We start from the raw sequence: 22,394 nt of genomic DNA, 5'->3' as shown, positions 1-22,394 counted from the left end.
GTATATACAGTACATGTAGAAGTATTCACTATGTGAATACATGTATGTTGAAGTATTTCAAGTATACACAAAATAGAAAAGTAGACCTAGGAACACCAACCAAAACTTTCATCCATTTCCCTTCTTAAAATCTGGAATTTCAGAATGAATTTTAGGTACTATGTTTCATTTTTAAATCCACTTACTCCTGTACTCAAGTTATCTTTCTCTGAGTATTTTATTATTTTGACATCATCAAAATATTTAAGAAGGCTGCTATTATAAGGTTATTTAAAATAAATGTTTTGGGGTCACTGTAAAGCATTTACAGAAGTAGACACCAAGATTTAAAAAAAAAATGTAATACTAAAATCTACTTACAGAACACTTTCTCTGCACTGAACTTTAGCATTAGTTCTTTATTTTCAAGAGAATGACCACTATTCTTATTCAGCCTGGGTTTTCATTTTCGAAGGTTTGGCATAAGATATGGTTCATATTTCTTTTGGGGTCACACGATTTCCCTGTGAGATTCCAGGCTAGTACCTAAATTTCTGAAAGTAGCCTAAGATTGGTTGAGTGCAATGTAACTAATTAATTTAGTTAATTTCTCATGAAACTAGAACTGGAATGTTATTGACTCTTCAGGCTCAATTTATTATTATTATTATTTTTTTTTTTTTGTATTTTAGGGAAGGGTCTACAGGTATTCAGGGTCTCGCTACTAGGTAAGAGTCCTAGTGATCCCCATGTTTACAGCCTCCCAAGAGCTGGGATTACTGGCACGCGCCACCACGCCCAGTCTCAATTGCTGTCTCAGTGTGCCCTGGGGGCGGGTCCAGCATGACAGGTGTGGAGATCGAACCCCTGGCCCCTGCACTTGCTTACAGGCACTTTAATCCTCTGAGCTGTTTGGCCGGCCCTGGATTCTGTATATTAAAAAATTCATTTTTTTCCTTAAAATTGTATCCTCTTGATAATTACTAATTTTTGTATAAAGATGAGGTGTAGATTAACACTAACACTCAAATATTTTAAATGGTAAATGGTTCCATCAATAGCATATTTTCAATATTACAGCACCACAGAAATCCTTGGGCCATGAGGTAAATGAGCTGACATCAAGTAGGTTGTTGAAACTAGAGATGGAGAACCAGAGTTTGACAAAAACTGTAGAAGAGCTTCGGAGTACTATGGATTCTGCAGAAGGCAATACTTCCAAAATCCTAAAACTTGAAAAAGAAAATCAAAGACTAAATAAAAAGGTAAATAAAAGTATAATGTTTCCTCTTATCAATATATACATGAGCATAATTAGCACATTTACTCTACTTATATATACTTGAAATTTTCCATAAGTTTAAACAATATTAAAGGTACATAAAAGGAGGAAGTTAACGTGCCTTTAACACATGAGATTATGGGGAACATTCCAGATCCGAATTGTAACATTTTTTCTTGATTTGTTAAAACTATGCAATGTGAATACCTGTTCCTTATTATGCCTAAGATGTTTGAAATGCAGTGAGATAGTGAGGTTAAGATTGATAGCCCAAATCGTTTGATAATAACAATAAGCTTTTCTTCTGGATGGTTAACAACCTAAGTTCGCAGACCAAAATTAGAGAAAAAGGAGGGATACAAGGAAAGCCAACATTTTGGCCCTAGCCTTCTAAGGTCAGTTAAGACTCAGGACATATGAGAACTTGTACTGTAACGTCATGTACCTCGGTAGTGTCCCAAATTTTCTGATCAAGAAGATTAGGGGCCAAAGAGGAAAGTGATCGATGACATAGAGTGGGCCTAAGCAGAGTCACATGGGGAGAAGACACTCTCTCAGGCTTTCACAGAGAGCACATTGGCCAAGCATTGGCCGTGACTCATCCACATGGCTGCACTGATAAAGGTTCTACAATCTGAGGTACAGGATCTCAGGACAAATCCTGAGGGCATTTCACTGACCTTCTCAGACCAAAAAGCTACAACTCTTGTTGCATAGGTCCTGCTTTACCTTGGTCTTAACCACCCAGCAGAAAAGTATGAAGACGAAATTATAAGAAATAAAGCCATGCTGTTAAGTTGAGCTGTGGGGGACTCAGGTCAATAATTTCTGACATTGCCAGTTAAACAGAAGACCCAATGCTATTATGGGCTACTGGACTCTTTTAGAATATTTTGCTGAGTTTACACACCTATAATATTCAATAACGGAACTTAGAAAAAATGGGGTATACAGATGAATGTCCATTTTGTATCTGTGTATTCAAAGTGGTTGGGATAGATACATAGTTACATTCTGTTAATGAATAGAATGATTTGTTCTAATGGTGTTTGTAAATAGGATCACAAGTCCGCATCTTGTACAGCAATTAACCACTAAGAAGAATATATGCAGTGTATTATTTGTTGAAAAATAAAAAAATAAAATAAAAAATAAATAAACAAATAAATAAATAAATAAATAAATAAAAAACTATGCAATGTGAGTATGACATATGGTTAGGCAAGTTTTTAGTTTGTAATCACTAGTCCATACTACTGACATTCCATCTTTAATATGTATCAAAATAAATTTACATTTAAGATAGAAGTATTGGGCCAGCCAAATAGCTCAGTGAATTAAAGCGCCTGCAAGCAGGCACAGGAGTCAGGGGTTCGATCCCCAAGCCTGCCATGCCGGCCCTACCCCTGGGGCACTCTGGGTGTGGTGGTGTGCGCCTGTAATCCCAGCTCTTAGGAGGCTGTGAACAGGCAGATAACTATGAGTTCGATCTAGTAGTGAGACCCTGAACACCCTGTAGGCCCTTCCCTAAAATGCAAAATAAATAAATAAATAAATAAATAAATAAAATAGAAGTGTTGGTTGTAGTTTTGTTCATTTTTCTGTCTTATTCTTCTTTTTTTCTTACCTTTTTCTTTGGTTTTTAAATCAAATCCCTTTTTACTTCCTCATTGACTTGTACCACAATTTCTAATCTTTTCTTTCATGCTTTTTATATTGTCTTCCTCCCTCTTACTCACTAAAATTCCATGGTTATAATTAAAATTTTATATTATAAATCCACTTAATCTAAAAGAATCAGTAAGATTTCTGCAGTACTCATATAGTACATCATTAGCATTTATTCATTTAGATGTGTCTTTGTTTAAAAATAGAAATCTGCCTTACAGCATACAGAGAATAAGAAACTTATGTCTGCATACTTCATACAGCTACTGAAAGTCGAATGCAGTGACACCTAATTTCTGTAGTAAACTGTTAAAATTCTACCATTTGGATATTAAAATTGCCTTCTATTGTTTATTGAATGATTATCTTTTGATTTGACATGTTTATTGTATTGTAAAATATTTAATATGTTGCTTTGTTTTGTGATTTAATTTTCTCTAGGTCGAAATTCTTGAAAATGAGATTATTCAAGAAAAGCAAAGTCTTCAGACTTGTCAGAATTTAAGCAAGGACCTAATGAAGGAGAAAGCACAGCTTGAAAAAACAATTGAAACACTTAGAGAAAATTCAGAAAGACAGGTTCAAAAATTTCTTACTTAAGCAAAGAACATTTTAAAATGTATTAACAAAAGTTATCTTATATGCAAATAATATTCATATAACCTTAAAAGAAAATATCTTAGAAGGGGGTGGGGAGATGACTCAGTGGAATAAGTGCTTCCCTGGCAAGTGCAAGGGCCTGAGTTCAATCCCTGGGTCTGCCAAGAAAAAAAAAAAAAAAAAACAAGGGGGCTGGGGAGATAGATAGTTCAGTAGAATAAGTGCTTGCCTAGTAAGCATAAGGGCCTGAGTTCAATTCCTGGCTCCGCCAAAAAAAAAAAAAAAAAAAAAAAAAAACAAAGAAAGTATCTTAGAATTCTTCAGAATTTAAAATAAATACAATTTCCCCATTGTATCAGTTACAGCCCCAAATTTTTTTAATGGAAAATGCCAGAAATGAACATTTTATAAGTGTTCCATTATGTGTCAGTTGGTGTGATGTTATCTTGTGACCTTTTACTCCATCCTGCCTGGAATGTGAATCATCCTTTCCAGAGTATTCATGCTTTACATATTACTTTCCCTGTTGTTTACTGTTCTTACCAACTGTCATAGTGTCACAGTACATACTTTTTTTTTTTTTTTTTTTTTGGTGGAACCAGGGATTGAACTCAGACCCTTGTGCTTGCCAGGGAAGTGCTTATTCTACTGAGCCATCTCCCCTGCCCATAGTGCACACTTTCAAGTTACCCTTATTTTACTTAATAGTGACCCTAAATTTTAAGAGCAGTGATGCTAACAATTCAGATATCTTAAAGAAGAGCCAAAAAGTGCTTCTTGTAAGTAAAAAGGTGAAAGTTCTTCACTGAATAAGAAAAAAATATGCTAAGGTTACTAAAGTTTACAGTAAACTATTGTTAATCACATGCTATACTTAACTTATAAATCAAACTTCATTGTGGGTCAGGAGTACAGCAGTATATTCATGGTTCAGTATAATTCCATTTTAGGGGTTTTATCCCTGTTACCACATGCCATGCTGGCCCGCCCGCCCCCACCCCTGAGCATGCTGAGCTGGCTAATGACCTGGTGTGGTAGCGTGCACCTGAAATCCCACCACTGAGGAGGCTGAAAACAAGAGGATTACTACAGGTCTGATCTGCGTAGTGAGACCCCCTTACCAAATAAAGAAAAAATTGTTTTAGACAAACACTGGGGATCTTGGGATTTATTCTCATCAACAAAGAGGACCTAGTATATAATTATGCCTCTTTTTTTTTTTGTTTTTGTTTTTAATTGGTACCATTCTGGAGATCAAACTCAGGACTTCATGCTTGCCAGACAGATGCTGTGCCCAGAGCCATATCCCCAGCTGTACTTCACTTTCTATCCAGTGTATTTTACAAAAGATGGAGCAACATCTTAGAAAGTTTTAAATTGCCAGTATGTTTAATAGTAATCTAGGATAAAATTCTGCAGTACCTGTGCTTTTAAAAATTATCTGTGAATCAGGATTACAGGTTTTAAAGTCCTCCTGAATGGAATTGTAGACAACTGTAGTTGTACCCTGTGAAAGAGAAAGAAGTTTGGTGGTAGCAGATACTGTCAGATTTCAGCTCCTCATTGACCATTCATATATTTGAGGAAACTGAGAACTGGATAGATTGAATGACTTGCCATTTTGAAATGTCTCTTCTTATTTGTTTTGTATTGGCCCTAGTCCTCAGTCTACCAATAAAAATGTACATTTCTGTAGAGTATAGAACAAAAATTCTAATCTTTATTTTTAATCTGTTTCTAATATTAGGCCATGCTAGTGGTGTAACAAAATGAATGAATTTGTTATCAAATATTCCACAAAAATGTACTAAGTGATTCCTTTTTAGGAATGAATATACTTATATTCACACACATATGTACATATTTAATAAGAACTTACTTGTATAAATATTACAAAAACTTTTAGCCAGTCTGATAACATTCACTATTTCAGTACTTGGGAAGCTAAGGTAGGAAGACCAACGTAAAGGGCAGCCCGGGCTACATAGGGAGACCCTGTTTCAAAAGAAAAAAGAAATGATGAAAGTAAACTTTATGTCTTCAAGGATTTATGTGTATGTATTTGATTTATATGTATATGTAAATATAAAGCATAATAACTATAAATCTAAACATCGATCAGTAGTAAATACATTTCTCTTAACTATTCCTTTAAATTTGAACTCCCTGAAAGATACACATTTTAATGAGCCAACAGCACATATATCTATAGTAGTCTTTTGGTAAATACTTGTCAGAATTGAAAATAGTATATATATTGTAGTGCTCCTTTGTGTTCTTTGCCTATTCATTTTTGGAAGATAAAATATATAATTTGAAATATTTAAATTTTCTCATGTAATTTAAAATTTTCTTTATTTTTTGAATTAGCTTAAAATCTTGGAACAAGAAAATGAACATCTGAATCAAACAGTATCTTCCTTGAGACAGCGCTCCCAAATAAGTGCTGAAGCAAGGGTGAAAGACATTGAAAAAGAAAATAAAATTCTACATGAATCAATCAAAGAAACAAGTAGCAAGCTAAGCAAGATTGAATTTGAAAAAAGACAAATTAGAAAAGAATTGGAACATTATAAAGAAAAAGGAGAACGAGCAGAAGAACTTGAAAATGAATTGCATCATCTTGAAAAAGAAAATGAATTACTACAGAAAAAGATAACAAATTTAAAAATTACTTGTGAAAAAATAGAGGCCCTAGAACAAGAAAATTCAGAGCTAGAAAGAGAAAATAGAAAATTGAAAAAAACATTGGATAGCTTTAAAAACCTTACCTTTCAGTTAGAATCCCTAGAAAAAGAGAATTCCCAACTTGATGAGGAAAACTTAGAACTGCGAAGGAATGTGGAATCGTTGAAGTGTGCAAGCATGAAAATGGCTCAGCTACAGCTAGAAAACAAAGAACTCGAAAGTGAGAAAGAACAACTTAAAAAGGGTTTGGAGCTCATGAAAGCATCTTTCAAGAAAACAGAGCGCTTGGAAGTTAGCTACCAGGGACTAGATACAGAAAATCAAAGACTACAGAAAGCTCTGGAAAATAGCAATAAAAAAATCCAACAATTAGAGAGTGAACTACAAGACTTGGAAATGGAAAATCAAACATTGCAAAAAAACCTAGAAGAATTAAAAATATCTAGCAAAAGACTAGAACAATTAGAAAAAGAAAATAAATCATTAGAGCAAGAGACATCACAGCTGGAAAAGGATAAGAAACAGTTGGAGAAGGAAAATAAGAGGCTTCGACAACAAGCAGAAATAAAAGATACCACATTAGAAGAAAATAATGTGAAGATTGGAAATTTGGAAAAAGAAAACAAAACCCTCTTCAAAGAAATTGGTATATATAAAGAATCTTGTGTGCGTCTGAAAGAATTAGAGAAAGAAAATAAAGAACTTGTGAAAAGAGCAACTATTGATGTAAAAACTTTGGTTACATTACGTGAGGTAAATACGTTTACTGAAATTTATGGCAGATTCTATTTTAACGAATTTAACTCAAGATTTGTTTTACTGAACCCATCAGTAAAGAAGAACTTGCAAGTTTTCTATTTTTATTACTCTAAAAATTATATTTTGTAAGATTTGTAGTAACAAATAGTTAGAAAACAGTATAGTTGTGAGTAGTAAGATTTTATAAAATAAAAGATTTGTAGTAATTAGTTTTCTTTGGGGTAGCTGATTAGTAAATTACTTTAGGTTTTTGTTTGTTTTTGTTTTCTTGGTACTAGGGATCAAACTCAAGACCTTGCATACATTAGAATTTTGAACTTTTGTTTTGAAATAAGATATATGAAGTACTTTTATTGAATACTAAATATCATAGAAAGCTGTATTGCTACTATTTCTTGAGTACTCTGTGTCAGATACTTTGCTAAGGAATTGCATATATGTTGAACTTACATATATTTATGTAGTTTTTACAACCAGTTCTTTTTGGTATAATCTCCATTTTTTTCAGATTAGAAAACAGTTTGAAAATTGTAAATTTAGCATTACATGGCAGATAATCAGCAGAGTTGAATTTCTGGACTCAAAACTAGATATTCAGATGTTAGGACCCCTTGAATTTTAAGAAGTGAGAGAATGCAAATTTCAATTTAAAGGTCAATACCGAACAAGTAATAGTTGCATGATCCATATATTAAGAATAATTCTGAGCCTGGTATTGTGGCCTCTATCTATAATCTCAGCAAAAAGATCTCTGAAGCAGAAGGATCTCTGAGAATTCCAAGCCAGCCTGAGCTACAGATAAGTTTAAGGCCAGACTTAAAATGAGACTCTGCCTCAAAAACAAAAAAAAAAAAATAATTCTCAAATTTATGAGAGCACATTGGCAATATGTCATGTAAATCATGGTTGGTACAGATCAAAAGATAGCAGGTTTGGCCTTTTTTTAAAATAGTGTATAACAACATTTGATAATCCTTTAAAGTCAGTGGAAAAGTATCTTATCATTCTAGCTGAAAGTTACTTTGGGCGGTTTGGATATCTGCTAGAAAGGCATTGAGGGGATTGAGGAAACTTTCCTGTGGTTTTTTGTTTCTTTGTTTTGTTTTCTTTTTATTGTTCTCTAGTCTTGTAGATATGAACAAGTTCCTTGTACCTAACTTCTAAGAACATTTAGTTTTGAAATCAGTATTTTAGCTTTTTTACCTGGAAAAAGGGACTTCCGACAAAAAGTATTGTATCTAGTGTACTTTTGTCCTAAGAGATAGGTGTTGAAGTCTTCCCACTATTAAAGACTTGATGGAAATGTGGGTTATTTTCTCTTAAGTTTTCAAACCTAACATGGATCTTCACCAGTTTCTCTCCTTTAGTTTTTAACTTTAGAGTTAAAAAGTTTTAGCATAAGAAAGAAGTAATTGTTTCACTCATGTTATAACTTCTTTGCTTAATTATTTTTTAATGATAGAAGGGTTTATTGATAATATTTGTGTCACTTCTGGTTCAAATTATTTATATCCCTGGATGATATTAAATAGAATCTTAGCTTTCTTAGATTTTTATGTTTTTGTCACTTAAGTGAATTGTGCATTCCTTTTAAAATAAGGATTTGGTGAGTGAAAAATTGAAGACTCAACAAATGAACAATGATCTTGAAAAATTAACTCATGAGCTTGAGAAGATAGGGTTAAATAAAGAGAGACTCTTACATGATGAGCAAAGTACTGATGACAGGTGAGTACTAGTTGGCAAACTGAAATTACTATTTTGCTCAGGTTCTTTCTGGAGAAAATACTTATGTACTAGCTACAGAAGACATTTCTTCTCTTAGAGAAAGTTCTGTAACAAAAATAAATCTCAGACAACGCTATCATCTATGTAAAAAAGCAAACTGTTATCATATACAGTTATAAAACAGGATGTCACCATGTAGCAGATCAGAGGCTATAATGAAAGAATAAAGTATCTAACAACAACCTCCCTCTCATAAAATAAGCATGTTATTTTTCACTTAAATCATATGCTTAAATGCCTCAGTACTTTATTTTGTCAAAAAGTGAATTTACAAAGAAATGGAGGAAAGGTGTGAAACAAGGGAAGATGCATTGAAAAATAAAACATAAAAATGGTGTGGAAAACAGGCTTTACAAACAAGATACTCTATAATTTTAAAATGATTAATATGGATTTAAAGAATATTTGCATACTTCCATGGTAATTATGGTCTGTCAACTATGTTCAAATATGATTTTTAGGTAGTGTACTACTTAGCATCCACTGGTCTACTTGACTCCAGCTAGAATAAAAGTTCTATATTGTTAATAGTATTTTATATGGATAGACTGGGATTTTAATTCATTGGAACTTTTATATTACCTGCCCATTATTTTTATGTTATTCTGTATTAATGTACATAGAACAATATATGCAGATTAAGCCAGGCATGATCACATATGCATGCAGTCTCAACTTTTGGGAGACGAAGGCAAGAGGATTGCTCCCTGTTTCAGGGGGGCCTGAGCAACACAAAGAAACCCTGTCTCAAAAGAAAACAAGCAAATGAAACTGTTGCTTATTATTTGGCACTGCTAATGTGCTTTTGAGAATACTAAAAATGAATTATACTTAGAAGATTAATTGTGCAATAACTGAAGTGATTGTAGGTATTCATTCTAACATTCAAGTCAGGCAACGATTATTGAATTAATACTTTGAGTATCTCATGAGAAAATATTTGTTTGAATCAGAAAGTTCAGTGTCATTTTAATTGACTGTCTTTTCATGTAGATACTACATATGCACTGCTTCTGTTGGATTACCTGTTATGTTCTGCATGTTCTTGACAAAAGAAAATAATAGAGTAAACCATATAATTGCCCTAATTGACTGATACAAATTTATTAATCTGAATCTGGGTGGTCCCTTCTTGTGTTTTGGCCACCTCTTCCCAAACTTTGCATACATTTAGCTAGTATTAATTGAGCTCTTGATGCAGTAATGCTTCAGCTGAAGCATTAAAGAATGATAGAAGTTTTCAAGGTGAAAACAGTGGCAAAAGGCATTTCATGCAGACAGAATCATTTATGTAAAAACATAAAGTATGTTATACAGCCTTACAGAAATAGGAAAGATGTAAAGCATGATAAGGTGTACTGTTCTGCACCTATTTATATAATGAGAGCATTGGACAGGAAGATGATGGCATCAAAGGTGAATGACAACTATGATTAGATTTAGGAAAATCAGGAAAGAAGTGTTTTAGGCCACTAACCAGCTTCTTTTTTAGTGTGTAAGCCTTTATGTTACAAAGAAAGGTTCACAAACATCAATTCTTTTAGCCTTCCATTTTTTTGTCTTGTAATTTACATATATCAATCTTAGATAAGGTCTATAATTCCTTTATTAATCTCATCTTTTTCTAATGTTATTCTTTCTGATTTTCTTTGAAGATGCAGATACTTATTTAGCCATAAAGAAATGCATAGGCTGGTTGTGGAATTGAATGTATAAATAGATAAAAAGTGCAACCAAATTTGAGGGTAGAATTGTAAGTTGATCTGATCACTTTTGAACAACTCCTTAGTCTGTGTTTTCTCTTTGGATATAAATCTTTCTTAGGGTTTTCTTTTTAGATCTTTTAGCCATTTGTTTTGTGTGTTGCTCACTCCCATCCATTATCTCACCTCAGGGTTTGTTTGTTTTTGGGTTTTTTTGGTTGTTGTTTTTTTTTTTTTTTTTTTTTTGCATATGCTGTGTTCCTGTCAGTATAGTCCAGAAGCAACTTAGATATCACAGCATTGAACATATCCAAAATCAGACGTAACAAATACTCAAGCTAATACCAACATGAATGAGATTTATTTTTTGTATTCAGTGAACTTAAAACCTGATTAAAAAAATAAAAATTAAAAAAAAACCTGATTAAAAATAAATAAATAACCTGATTAAGCAGTATACATACACACACACACACACACACACACAAACACAAACTACAGTAAAAGAATGTGATGTCTTACATATACCTTAAGTTATATTTAGTTTTGTCTTCATGATCTTTAGGGATTAAAAAAAAGGGTTAATCCTAATCTTTGGTTTATGTAATACTCAAATTATGTTCATGTACCATCCATTTTTGTTAAAAATTCTATCTAATAATTTTTTCCACATTCTTTCATTTCAAAAAGGTCACTAGAATATTGACAATCACATCTGCCTCCCTATTGCCATCCTATATTATAGGCATATCATTATCATTTTTGCTATCACTATTCTAAAGATAGCCTGGGTCTTAATTCTTAACTGTTCATTGGCCTTTATGTGAATATTGTACTTAAATGTTAACAACAAATGCATTTTATTTGATGACATGATGACTCTGTCCACTTTATAAGACCAATTTTAATCTTACAAAACAAAAAGATGTTTTGAAATTAAATCTTCCAGATTTCTCCTTTGAGCATAAATTGTTGCTTTTGACAATCTAGGATATATTCTGGAGCTCTGTCCACTCACTGATTTTTGTTGTTGTTGTTGCTTCATGACCAGGAATACTTTATTTATTTACTTATTTATTTTTTTGGTACTGGGAATTGAAATCACAGCCTTGCACTTACTAGGCAGGCACTGTGCCACTGAGCTACATCCCTGGCCAGGGATACTTTTTAAAAGAGGAATTCAGGCAGTTTGAGGAAGTTAATTTATCTCTTAAAACAAAAAGACTTCTATAAAGCTACTGTATGACATCAGTTATTGTGGTCATAATTATCCTCAAAAAATATTTTCTTTCCCCCAATGATGAACCGTATTGCTTTTGTATTTGGATAGTAGGTATAAACTTTTGGAATCAAAATTAGAATCCACTCTCAAGAAATCTCTTGAAATAAAAGAAGAAAAAATTGCTGCTCTAGAAGCTCGATTAGAAGAATCCACAAATTATAACCAGCAACTGCGCCAAGAACTTAAAACAGTAAGTAATTTAATGGCAAAGAAGATTAATTACCTATTTTATGAATATCGGGTTCATGGGTCTTTCTTCCGTACTGGGACTCAAACTCAGGACCCTGTACTTGCCAGGTAGACACTGTGCCACTGAACTATATCCCTGCCAAATATTTGGACAGAAATGCATAAAGTAGAAAATAAAAATAGAAACATCATTTGCTATTTTTTTTCCTTCCTCATAAATTTGAGAACATTCCTAACAGATTTTTGTTATATGGTGTCTTAGTTACTTTTTACTCGTTGCTTGAACAAATACCCAACACTCAAAATGAAGGAAGAAAAGGTTTATTTAGCTCCCAGTTACTGGAGGGATCAGTCCATATTCCGCTGGCTCCAAGGCAAACAACAGTAGTTCATGCGGCAGAAAACAACGAAGAGCAGAGGAGTAGCAGCAGCTGCGGCAGCTTGCTCCACAGTGAAGATCGGAGCGCCTCCAAAGTGGAGCAGCCACGAAGACCAAGCTCCTCTGAACACTGGGACTCCTCCACGGAAGCAGGGCGGGGCAGCAGGAGGCCCAAAGTTGGGCAGGGCGGCAGGAAGCCTGTCTCAATTCCTAGGCCCTGCCCACCTGCAGGGTGAGGCCCCCACGCAGCTGGAGCTGATTCAGCCAAGTTGACACAATGTATCGACTAACATTGTTAATACAGGGATTATACACTATGATTTATTCAATCCTAGTTCATGCATGTAATGTCTCATGCATTTGGGAACATACTAGGATTATAAGGATGGCATGGGGAAGAGGCAGGCTTATTTCATTGAATAAAAGTGGTAGACACGTCATTCTGGCACTCTTCCTATTGAGAAACCACATAAAATTTGACTGGCAAATATGACCTGTGAGGATATCAAGTAGTAGAAAATCATGTATGGTATTAAAAAAGCAAGTCCTCATAAATGTGAGGTCGTCTCAAAGCCTGTTTTCCGATGTTACATGTCGAGTTATTTAGTAAAATAAACCTGTTTGTTCTTTCTCAAAGAGTAATTGAAACATAAGGGATTGGCCCATTCCACAGGGTTAGCAGATAGTACAGTCATGTTTTGGTTTATTGTTCTTTTTATGATCTCTGTAGTGTCCCAGGAGTTGGAACTCTTCTAGTAAAAACACTAGAAGAAAAGCAAGTAAATAGCAGGGCTGTATGTTGCTGTCCCAAGAGTCCTCTACCCACCAAGTAATGCTTCAGATGTGAGATGAGATTCACATTGGTTGTATAGGAAAGTTGCCCTGGACTTGTGACCTTGTGCTTCACAGCAGACATTATCTCTGACAACTGCAAAAGCATAGATTTTATTAATATTTCCATTTCAACAAGCCATAGGCACACAAATACAATCCCAGCACTTGGAAGGCTGAAGCAAAGAGATCACTACAAGTTTCAAGCGAGTCTAGAGTACACAATGAAATCCTGTCACAAACACAGTATATGTAGATAAAGATCTATATCTGTATAGGTACATGGATATAGATATCTATATCCTGTTATGTACATACCAATCATAAAAGTTGCTGCATCCAAAAGTTTTAAGTATAAGATTTTAGGGGCATTCATTAGTAGTTCTCCCAAAGTCAGTTTAGGTTTTATTAATTTGTTCTATGTCCAGAAATTTTTACTGAATTAAGCTATTTTGTGGTTTACTGATAAAAATCAACACCATGAAACAACTTAGCCAGAAAATAAGTATGGGTAGGTATTTGTTATGTTTCAAGTCTTAAGAACAGATTTAAATTTTCATTATCTTTTTTTAGCAAAAAGGGCAAGGCCCACCCATGTGCTGCCTATAAAACTTTGATGAAAAGTGTTAATTCTAATACTAATCCAAAGAACACTATCATGGCTGTATTAATGTAAGACAGTGTAAGTTAGAACAATAAATAAGTAGATGGGCTGAGAAGTTCATTTCACAATTATAAAAAAGTCATCATAAGGTGTAAGATGTTTTCAAACTTAATAACAGCTACAAAATACATGAAACAAATATTGGTAGAGCTGTATAAAGACAAGCTCATAATTAGAGTTAGATGGTTTAATACCAAGCTCAACAAATAAAAAGAGTATCTTCAACTAGGTAAGAGTTTTTATGAACACCTATAGCAAGCATCATCCTTGATGGTGAAAATTTATTACTTTCTGATCAGGAAAAAAACCAAAAGTATTGCTTTCACTCTTTCTATTAAATACTATACTGTTTTATTCAATGTATTAAGAATGAAAAGACAGACTTGAAAGGAAGAAATAAAAGTTTTTATTTACTCTGATACTCACAGAAAAGCCCAAGGAATTTAAGGAAAACTTTCTATAGCTAAAGTGAATTTATCAATGAAAAGTTGTAAAATAAAATTAAAACCCCATTTATAATACCATAAAATGACATGAACAATTTAGGAATGAAATTAAGTATGTATAAGAACTCTATTACAAGTTTTAAAAACATTTACTAAGTTTTTTTTTTTAATCTTTTAAAACAGAAGTCTATGTTAGCAACACTAGAGAACAGTATCCTATAAATTCTTTTCATGAACTGGAATACTCAATACTGTTAAAAGGTATATCACATGTAAATCTATTGATTCAGGATAACCCCAGTCAAAATTCCAGGACTTTATATATAAACATGCTAACTCAAAAATTTATATGGAAATATTGATCACGTATTTGTGAGACTTTAAAACAACTGAAACTGTCATACATACTGGTGGGAATTAAAATGGTATAACTAATTTAGAAAGCTGTATCACAAACTGGGCATGGTTAAGGGCCAGCGAGATAGCTTAGCCAACTAAATGCCTGCTTAGGCAAGCGGAGGGACCAGGGTTCGATCCCGATACTGCATGCCATGCTGGCCCCACTCCCGAGCATGCTGAGCTGGCCACCAAGACTGGGTGTGGTGGTACATGCCTGTAATCCCAGAACTGGGGAGGCTGAAAACAGTAGGATCACTGCAAGTCCAAGCTGCTTAGTGAGACCCTGTACCAAATACATTGAAAAAACTGGGCATGGTGGCACACTTCTGTAATCTCAGCATTGGAGTACCACATGTTCAAGCTCAGCATGAGCCATTTGGTAGCAAGATCCTGATTCATAATAAAAAGGGCTACATATGTAGCTCAGTGTGCAAGCTCTGAGTTTAATCCCTGTTTAAAAAAAAAAAAACAGAAAAAGAAGCCAATATATCATGTAGAAATGATCAATTCTATTTATTCCATGAAAATAGACATAATTTAGGGGTGTTTTTTGCTTTTTTTTTAACAGGTTGGTTGGTTGGTTGGCTTTTTTGGCTATGTAGTGTAGGCTGGCCTTGACCTCACTCTATAACCCAGGTTGGCCTCAAACTCTCCTGGCCCAGCGTCCCAAGTGCTGGGATTACAGGATACACCACCATGTCAAGCCTAGTAAATGAGATTTTATAGTACCTTGATTTGTCATATTTTATTTTTAAGATGGAAGATAACCTAGTGACCATCAGTGGTTAATTGAATACTCAAATTTTTATATATCCATAAAATGGAAGACAACACAGCAGTAGGGAAAAAAACCTGATGCACTGAATACATGTATAAAATTTAGAAATATGCTCAGATATGCACACATAAAAGATAACATTTTGTGTGTTACTTTGGGGGGGGTGGTGTGAACTGAGTGCTTCACACTCCATAGCCAAGCATTTTGCCACTGAACTATGTCTTCAACCATTTTTTAATTTTTATTTTGAAATGGTGTAACTGAATTGCTGAGGCTTATGTTGAACCTGCACATTCCTCCTTCCTTAGCCTTTCATGTAGATGGGATTATAGGCGTGTGACATCATGCCCAGTTGATCTATTCTCAAAGACCATTTTTATTACAAAGAACAGGATTTGAAATTATAAAACACAGTGTAGAACCATGTGCCACAAAAACAGGATGGATACATACATATTACTTTGAAGTAAAAAGGATTTGCTTTTTAAAAAGTTTAAATTGTGATAAAAATGATAATCACATTATCACATTTTAAAATAAAAGTGCCTGTCACATTCACCAAACCAGTGCAGAAACACATTAATTATAAGAAATACAACTGATTTTTTTTCTTTCCATTGAAATATTAAAATTTTAGGTGAAAAAAAACTATGAAGGTCTCAAGCAGAGACAAGATGAGGAAAGGATGGTGCAGAGCTCTCCTCCAGTATCTGGTGAAGACAACAAATGGGAGAGAGAAAGTCAAGAAACGACTAGAGAGCTTCTAAAAGTTAAAGACAGATTAATTGAAGTAGAAAGAAATGTAAGTATTTTTAAATCTCTTGTAGGAATATAGTATTTTAAAAATAAAGGATCATTGCATATATTTCTGTTACATGAATTACATAACTTAATCTGGTGTTATTTCTTTGAAACTGTGACTGGTTTATTTTACAATACAAAAAGACTAAAGATTTAATGACTTCATAAACTTTGCTCTCAACCTTACTAAGCAAACTTTGCCAAGTTTACTTTGGAAATACAACCCAAACACATTTACCTCCGTCTCTGTGCTGCCGTCACCTCTCGTATTAACTATTAGGGTATTACAGTGCTAACTTTACCACTCCTGCCTCACTCAAACTACTCAGTACACAGCTATAGCAATCTTTATGACATAATCTAAGTCATGTTGCTTCATTATTAAAATCTGCATAAATTTCAATTTCAATTAAACAAAATTCAGATTTTTTGCTATATCCTTGTCCTGGCTATTGCTTTGACCCTATGCCATACCAAGTTTCTACCTGTCCTTAAAATCTGGAGATAATAGTATTATCTGTTACAGCAAAGAAACACTTCAGCAATGCCTAGTACTTGGTAATTCTGCTCATACTGACCTTTTTCTGTTTATTTCTACCTCAGGGGAGCTTTCTGGGTTTTTTGCTTTTCCTGAATGAATACATGGCTGGATCTCCCTTAGCATGGAGTGCCATGTCATGTATCCTGCATGAGCTCTTTCCTAACCCTTCCCCTCGTAAAATACCTGTGCCCAACTTAAAGCACTTATTAAAATAACACTGTCAGGACCAGCTCAGTGGCATAGTGCCTGCCTGGCAAGCATGGCCCCACGTTTGATTCCTGGTATCCTCCCTCCAAAATTAACCACTCCCATAATAATTAGCTTTTTCCTAGCACTTTTTACTAATCAAGTTACATTTTTAAATCACTTACTCGGGGCTGGGGAAATGGCTCCATAGAAAAAGCGCTTGCCTGGCAAGTGCAGGGGCCTGAGTTCGATCCCTGATTCCACAAAAAAAACCAAACCACTTACTCACTGTTTGTCTATTTAAAGAAAGATATACAGTGTCTTTCCATTTTGACACTGCCTCCAATATCTCAAATAAGGCTTGGCAAGTAAAAGTCTCTTCAATTTTTTTAAGTTTTTATTAGTTTATGTTCATATTATATAATGAGGAAATTTATCTTGGAGGATTGACACAAACACATCAAAAATCTTAGTCCTTTTTACTTATCCCTTTTCCATCCCTAGATTCCTACCCATCTGCAAAAGGACTATCTCCCCTTTTCCTATCATTTATTTTACTCTTCAAATTATACTTTGGGTTTCTCATATAATAGAAATCATGCAATATTTAATCTTCTGTGTCTAATTTATGTCACTTAGTAGTATAGTCTCAAGGCGCACCCATTTTCCTACAGATGACTCAAAGTTATTCTGCTCTATAGGTAAATAGTACTCCATTGAGTGTGCACCATATTTTCTTTATCCACTCATGTGTTGAGAGATGTATTAGCCGTTTCCAAGAATTAGCTCTTGAGAATTATACTGCTGTGAATAAGATTTTGTTGCTGGGTGAGTGCTCACCCCTATAATCTCAGCACTTAGGAAGCTGAAGCAGGAGAATCATAAGTTCAAGACCAGCCTGAACTACATACTGTTGTCAGAGTCAGCCTGGAGTATATACCGAGAGGCTGTCTCAAAACACAAAAATATAAACTTAAATAAACAAGAATACGCAAGTATCACTCAAATGTGATGTCTTTGATTTTGGGGGAAGATACCCAGCAAAGGTACAGCTGGGTTGAATGAAATTTCTTTAGTTTTTTGAAAAATAGCCCATTCTGGTACTAATTTATATTTTTATCAATAATGGAGAGAGATCCTTTTTCCCTACAATTGTCCCAGCATTTGTTATTTTTTGAGTTTGTTATGATAGCCATTCTTTCTGGAGTAAGATGGAATCTCCATGTTGTTTTAATTTACTTTTCTGTAACGGCTAGCAATGTTGAACATTTTTTTCATGTATTTATTGGCCACTTGTACTTCTAAGAAGTATTTTTTTTCAATTTTCCATTTTTGATTGAGCCTTTTATTTGGGAGTCTAATTTTTATAGTTCTTTATATATTTTAATAGTAGTGCTTTGCCTGAGGAGTATCTGGCAAAAAATTTTCCCCTTCTATAGTTTTTCTCTTCCCCTTGTTAGTTTATTTATTATGCAAAAGATTTTAATTTGATACAATGTTGATTCTTGATGTTATTTTTTATGTATTTAGTACTGTTCAGAAAGTTCTTACCTGCACCTCTCTTTGAGAGTTTTACTTTATCATCTAGTAGATTTATTGTTTCTGTTTTAAGATCTAGGGGTTTTTTGATCCATTTTGGTTTTAATACATAGTGAAAGATACAAGTCTACATTCATTTTTCTGATTTTGAATAACCAGTCTCCCAGCACAGTTTATTAAAGGCTTTCTCCAGTGAATTTATTGATGTTAGATTTTGTTCCAGAAATACATCTCTCTAGGTTTGTGATGTAACTTAAAATCCAGGATTGTTATGCCTCCTGATTTGCTCTTGCTGCCAGGATAACTTCTCCTGTTCAAGGTTTCTTCTGGTTGTACATAATAGTTTTGGATTTTTTTCTACTTCTGTGGAGAAATGTTATTCATATTTTAAATAGGATTTCACTAAATCTGTGTATCAGTTTTGATAACATGAATATCTTGACAGTACAGATCCTGGCCCAGGAATAGGGGAGTTTTTAGGATATTGTATCTTAGTTTTGATATAGAGGTCTTTTACTTCTTTGATTAGGTTAATTATTAAAGGTTTTTTGATACTATCATGGATGAGATTGTTTTTCTATTTCTTTTCAGTGTGTTCATTATTGATATATACAAACACTACTGATTTTTGTGTTGATTTTGTATCCTGCTACATTGCTGAATTTATTCAAGGAATCTTGTAGATGAGTGTTTCAGTCATTTGTAAAAAGATCATGCCATCTAGGAATAAGGATAGATGACTTTTTCTTTTCCTATTATTTTTGTTTTCTCTTTTATTTTGTTTTCTATTGTCTGATTGTTCTGGCTACAAGTTTTAAGTGTTACATTGAACAAGAGTGGTGAGAATAGACACCTTTGTCTTCCTGCTTTTAGAAGGAAAGCTTTCATTTTTTTTTTTTCCACTAACAGTGATGCTGGCAATAGGTTTGTCATACATGGCTTTTATCGTGTTGCAATAAGATCCTTGTATACCTATTTTCTTCAGAATTTTTATCATGAATGGATGTTGAATTTTTTTTAAAAGACTTTTTTGTATCCACTGAGATGAACATTTTAACTGTGTTCTTATTGGTGGAATGTATCAATTACATTTATTGATTTACAAATATTGAGCCATTTTTCCATATCTGAGATAAACCCAATTTGGTCATGTGTATGATCTTTTTAATGATTTGTAGCATTCTGTTGGCTAGTCTTTTGTGGATTTTTGAGTCTATCTTCATTAAGATTGGCCTGTAGATTAGATTATTTGGCAAAGTCCTTGTCCAGTGTGGTATCAAGGTAATGCTAGCTTCCTAGAATAAGTTTGACAATACCATTCTCTTTAGAGTTCACTGAAGAGTTTGAAAAATATGAGTGTTAAATCTTTCCTAAAGTTTTGCTAGAATTTTGCAGTGATTCCATTAATTCCTGGACTTTTCTTTGTTGGTAGAATTTTCATTATTGCTTCAGGTTCGTTGCCTGCATTTGTTTTTTCAGAGTTTTTATATCTTCATGGTTCAATTTTAGTAACTCATACGCATCTAGGAATTTCTCCATTTTTGTAGGTTCTGCAATTTATTCAATATGTTTTCAGAGTAGTTTCTTATAATCTTCTGGATTTGGGCACTTTCAGTTGTAGTTTTATGTTTTTAATTTCTAATTGCATTGTTGTTTTCTAATTGTTTGGATTATAGTCTTGAAAAGGCTATCATATGCTGCTGGTCTTCACCAGTTTTCAATAATTGGTAATGAACTCCTAATGCTTCCTAGCTGAATGTGTTCAATTAATATTTGATAGTAAACAATAATAAAAAATTAAGCAGTAATTTTTTACCCATAAAGGATGAACAAGTTTGATAAGAAATTTACACGCTAACAAGTAAAATAGCTGTGGTTATTCCTGGTTTTGAATGTAGCATGAAAGTAATATATTTAATTAAAAATTTGAATCTATGAAAACAAAAACTGATCACACCATTGATTGCTACTTTCTCATTCAGAATTAATCACGTTAGTTTTTTTTGTTTTTTTAAAATCACTTTGGTTTATCTTCTCATATTTATGGTTTATCCATTTATGGACGTATATTTCTTTTGTAAATTAATACCTGTAAGATAATGCTATACAAAATTATAGTTTACATTTTTCATTTGCATTATCTTACAGATCTCTCAATTTTAGTGATGTAGAAGTATCTCATTTTGTCATAATAACCACATATTTTTCTGTAGTGTAGATGTTAACATAATTTATTTAAATAAATTCCACATATATGAACATTTACCTTTCTTTTCAGGTTTTCCTACAGTGGATGTCCATGTATAAACAAACATGTTCTTGGAATGCTAAATTACTAACAGTGGAATTGTTGGGTCAACACACCTCTATGTGTGTGTTTAATTTAATTGATAGCTTTGTACTGGTTTTTGAAAATTATACCAGGGGGCTGGGGAGAGGCTCAGTAGAATAAGCATTTGCCTGGCAAGCGCAAGGGCTTGAATTCAATCCCCGGTTCTGCCAAAAAAAAATAAAATACCAGTTTTCATACCAGTTTTCTTCCCAGTATTTGAGTACCTATCTCTCTAGATTAACATTGGATATTACCAGTTTTTTTAAATGATAAAAAGAAATATATTAATTTGACATTTCAAATTATGAGTGAGGAATGCATCTTTTGTTGTATTTATTACTCATTTATGCCTACAGATTTTTAACTATTCAGGAATGTGTACATATATATGTATGTATCGATATAGATATAGATGCACATACATCTGTCACTTAGATTCATAATTTCACTTCAGTAATTGACCTGACATGTACAATTTTATGCATGAATCGCTTTTCCCACAGACTATAAATTTTTACTGGAAAAAAAGTTACTTGTCATATTTTAGACATCTTAGGTAATGTAGTTATAAAAATGGTTAGCCTTATTAAAAATGGTAATTTTGGTATATCTGCTAATATTATATTGGCTAACATTGCACTTCTGAAGTTTTTCTTCTCTGAGATAGTAAAAATTAACACCTTTTGCTTCAATTTAGATTTTATGGCATATTCAGTGAATCAAATCACAATCTGACTTTTATTCAGTGACATGTAGTATATATAATATGAAAGCAAATTAACTTTTGTGTTAATTTTATCTCAAAAAGATAAAAATGCTGTTGTCATTTGTAACATGCATATTGCAGTGATAAGCCAATTATGACCCTTTTGTATATTAAAGTTTTGTTTTTGTTATCTGGTGGAATCTTTGTACATTTTATGCTAATCTATGTAATGAAATTTGATATGTAAATAATCTTGAATATATAATATCCATGTCAAGCATTTAATGTCTAGTCCATTAAAAATATAATTTATTCATTAATTCACTTTTTTAACTATAAGTATCGCCATATGTACTGAAAAAACTGGAAATGATGTGGGATTCATTTGGATATATTCTAGAAATCCTATAGCTATAATAGTTTTAATGACTGTACCATGAAAAAAATAAAGAAAATATATAGCATCTTACTTTTATATTTCTGTTAATGTTCCTCTACTTATTAATAAGAGCTTTTTTTCTCTCCTCATTTTGCATGTTTTTCAAATTTTACTTCTTTTCATTTTGCCTTCCCTACTCCTTTCATCTTTACTATTTAGTTTTATTAATCTTTAGATATCTAGTTGACTATGCTATGATTATTGAATTCTTTTCTGTTTTTAAATGATGATTTAGTTATGGAATTAGCATATATTTCTTATGTATCAATATTGTTTTTTCTTTGTGATTTTATTAAAATTACAAATGTCTTCCATTATTCAGGGTTGTACAGTGATAGCTTTTTTGGTTCTTAAAAATATGTCAATGTACATTTCACATTTGACTTTATTATTGCTGATTTTTTTATTATTGCAA

General features: G+C 33.1%; 1 protein-coding gene across 9 annotated transcripts in view; it reads left to right on the top strand.

Moving 5' to 3' along the window:
* Ccdc88a (coiled-coil domain containing 88A) overlaps window positions 1-22,394 on the top strand; it is a 161,713-nt gene that overhangs the window by 99,722 nt on the left and 39,597 nt on the right. For 7 of the 9 annotated variants that reach the window (XM_023716401.1, XM_004632434.3, XM_023716399.1 and 4 more), the window contains 6 exons: window positions 1,060-1,244; window positions 3,371-3,508; window positions 5,900-6,970; window positions 8,577-8,704; window positions 11,798-11,939; window positions 16,073-16,237. In XM_023716401.1, the coding sequence (XP_023572169.1) occupies window positions 1,060-1,244; window positions 3,371-3,508; window positions 5,900-6,970; window positions 8,577-8,704; window positions 11,798-11,939; window positions 16,073-16,237 (1,829 nt within the window). The remainder of the gene's footprint in view (window positions 1-1,059; window positions 1,245-3,370; window positions 3,509-5,899; window positions 6,971-8,576; window positions 8,705-11,797; window positions 11,940-16,072; window positions 16,238-22,394) is intronic. The other 2 variants (XM_004632433.3, XM_023716396.1) reach the window with 1 other exon arrangement.

Source organism: Octodon degus, unplaced genomic scaffold (genome assembly GCF_000260255.1).
Source record: "Octodon degus isolate 3935 unplaced genomic scaffold, OctDeg1.0 scaffold00048, whole genome shotgun sequence".
In the NCBI taxonomy this organism is placed as follows: domain Eukaryota; kingdom Metazoa; phylum Chordata; class Mammalia; order Rodentia; family Octodontidae; genus Octodon; species Octodon degus.
Note: the sequence above shows the minus strand (reverse complement) of the source record. Positions and strands in the feature narration are given on the sequence as shown.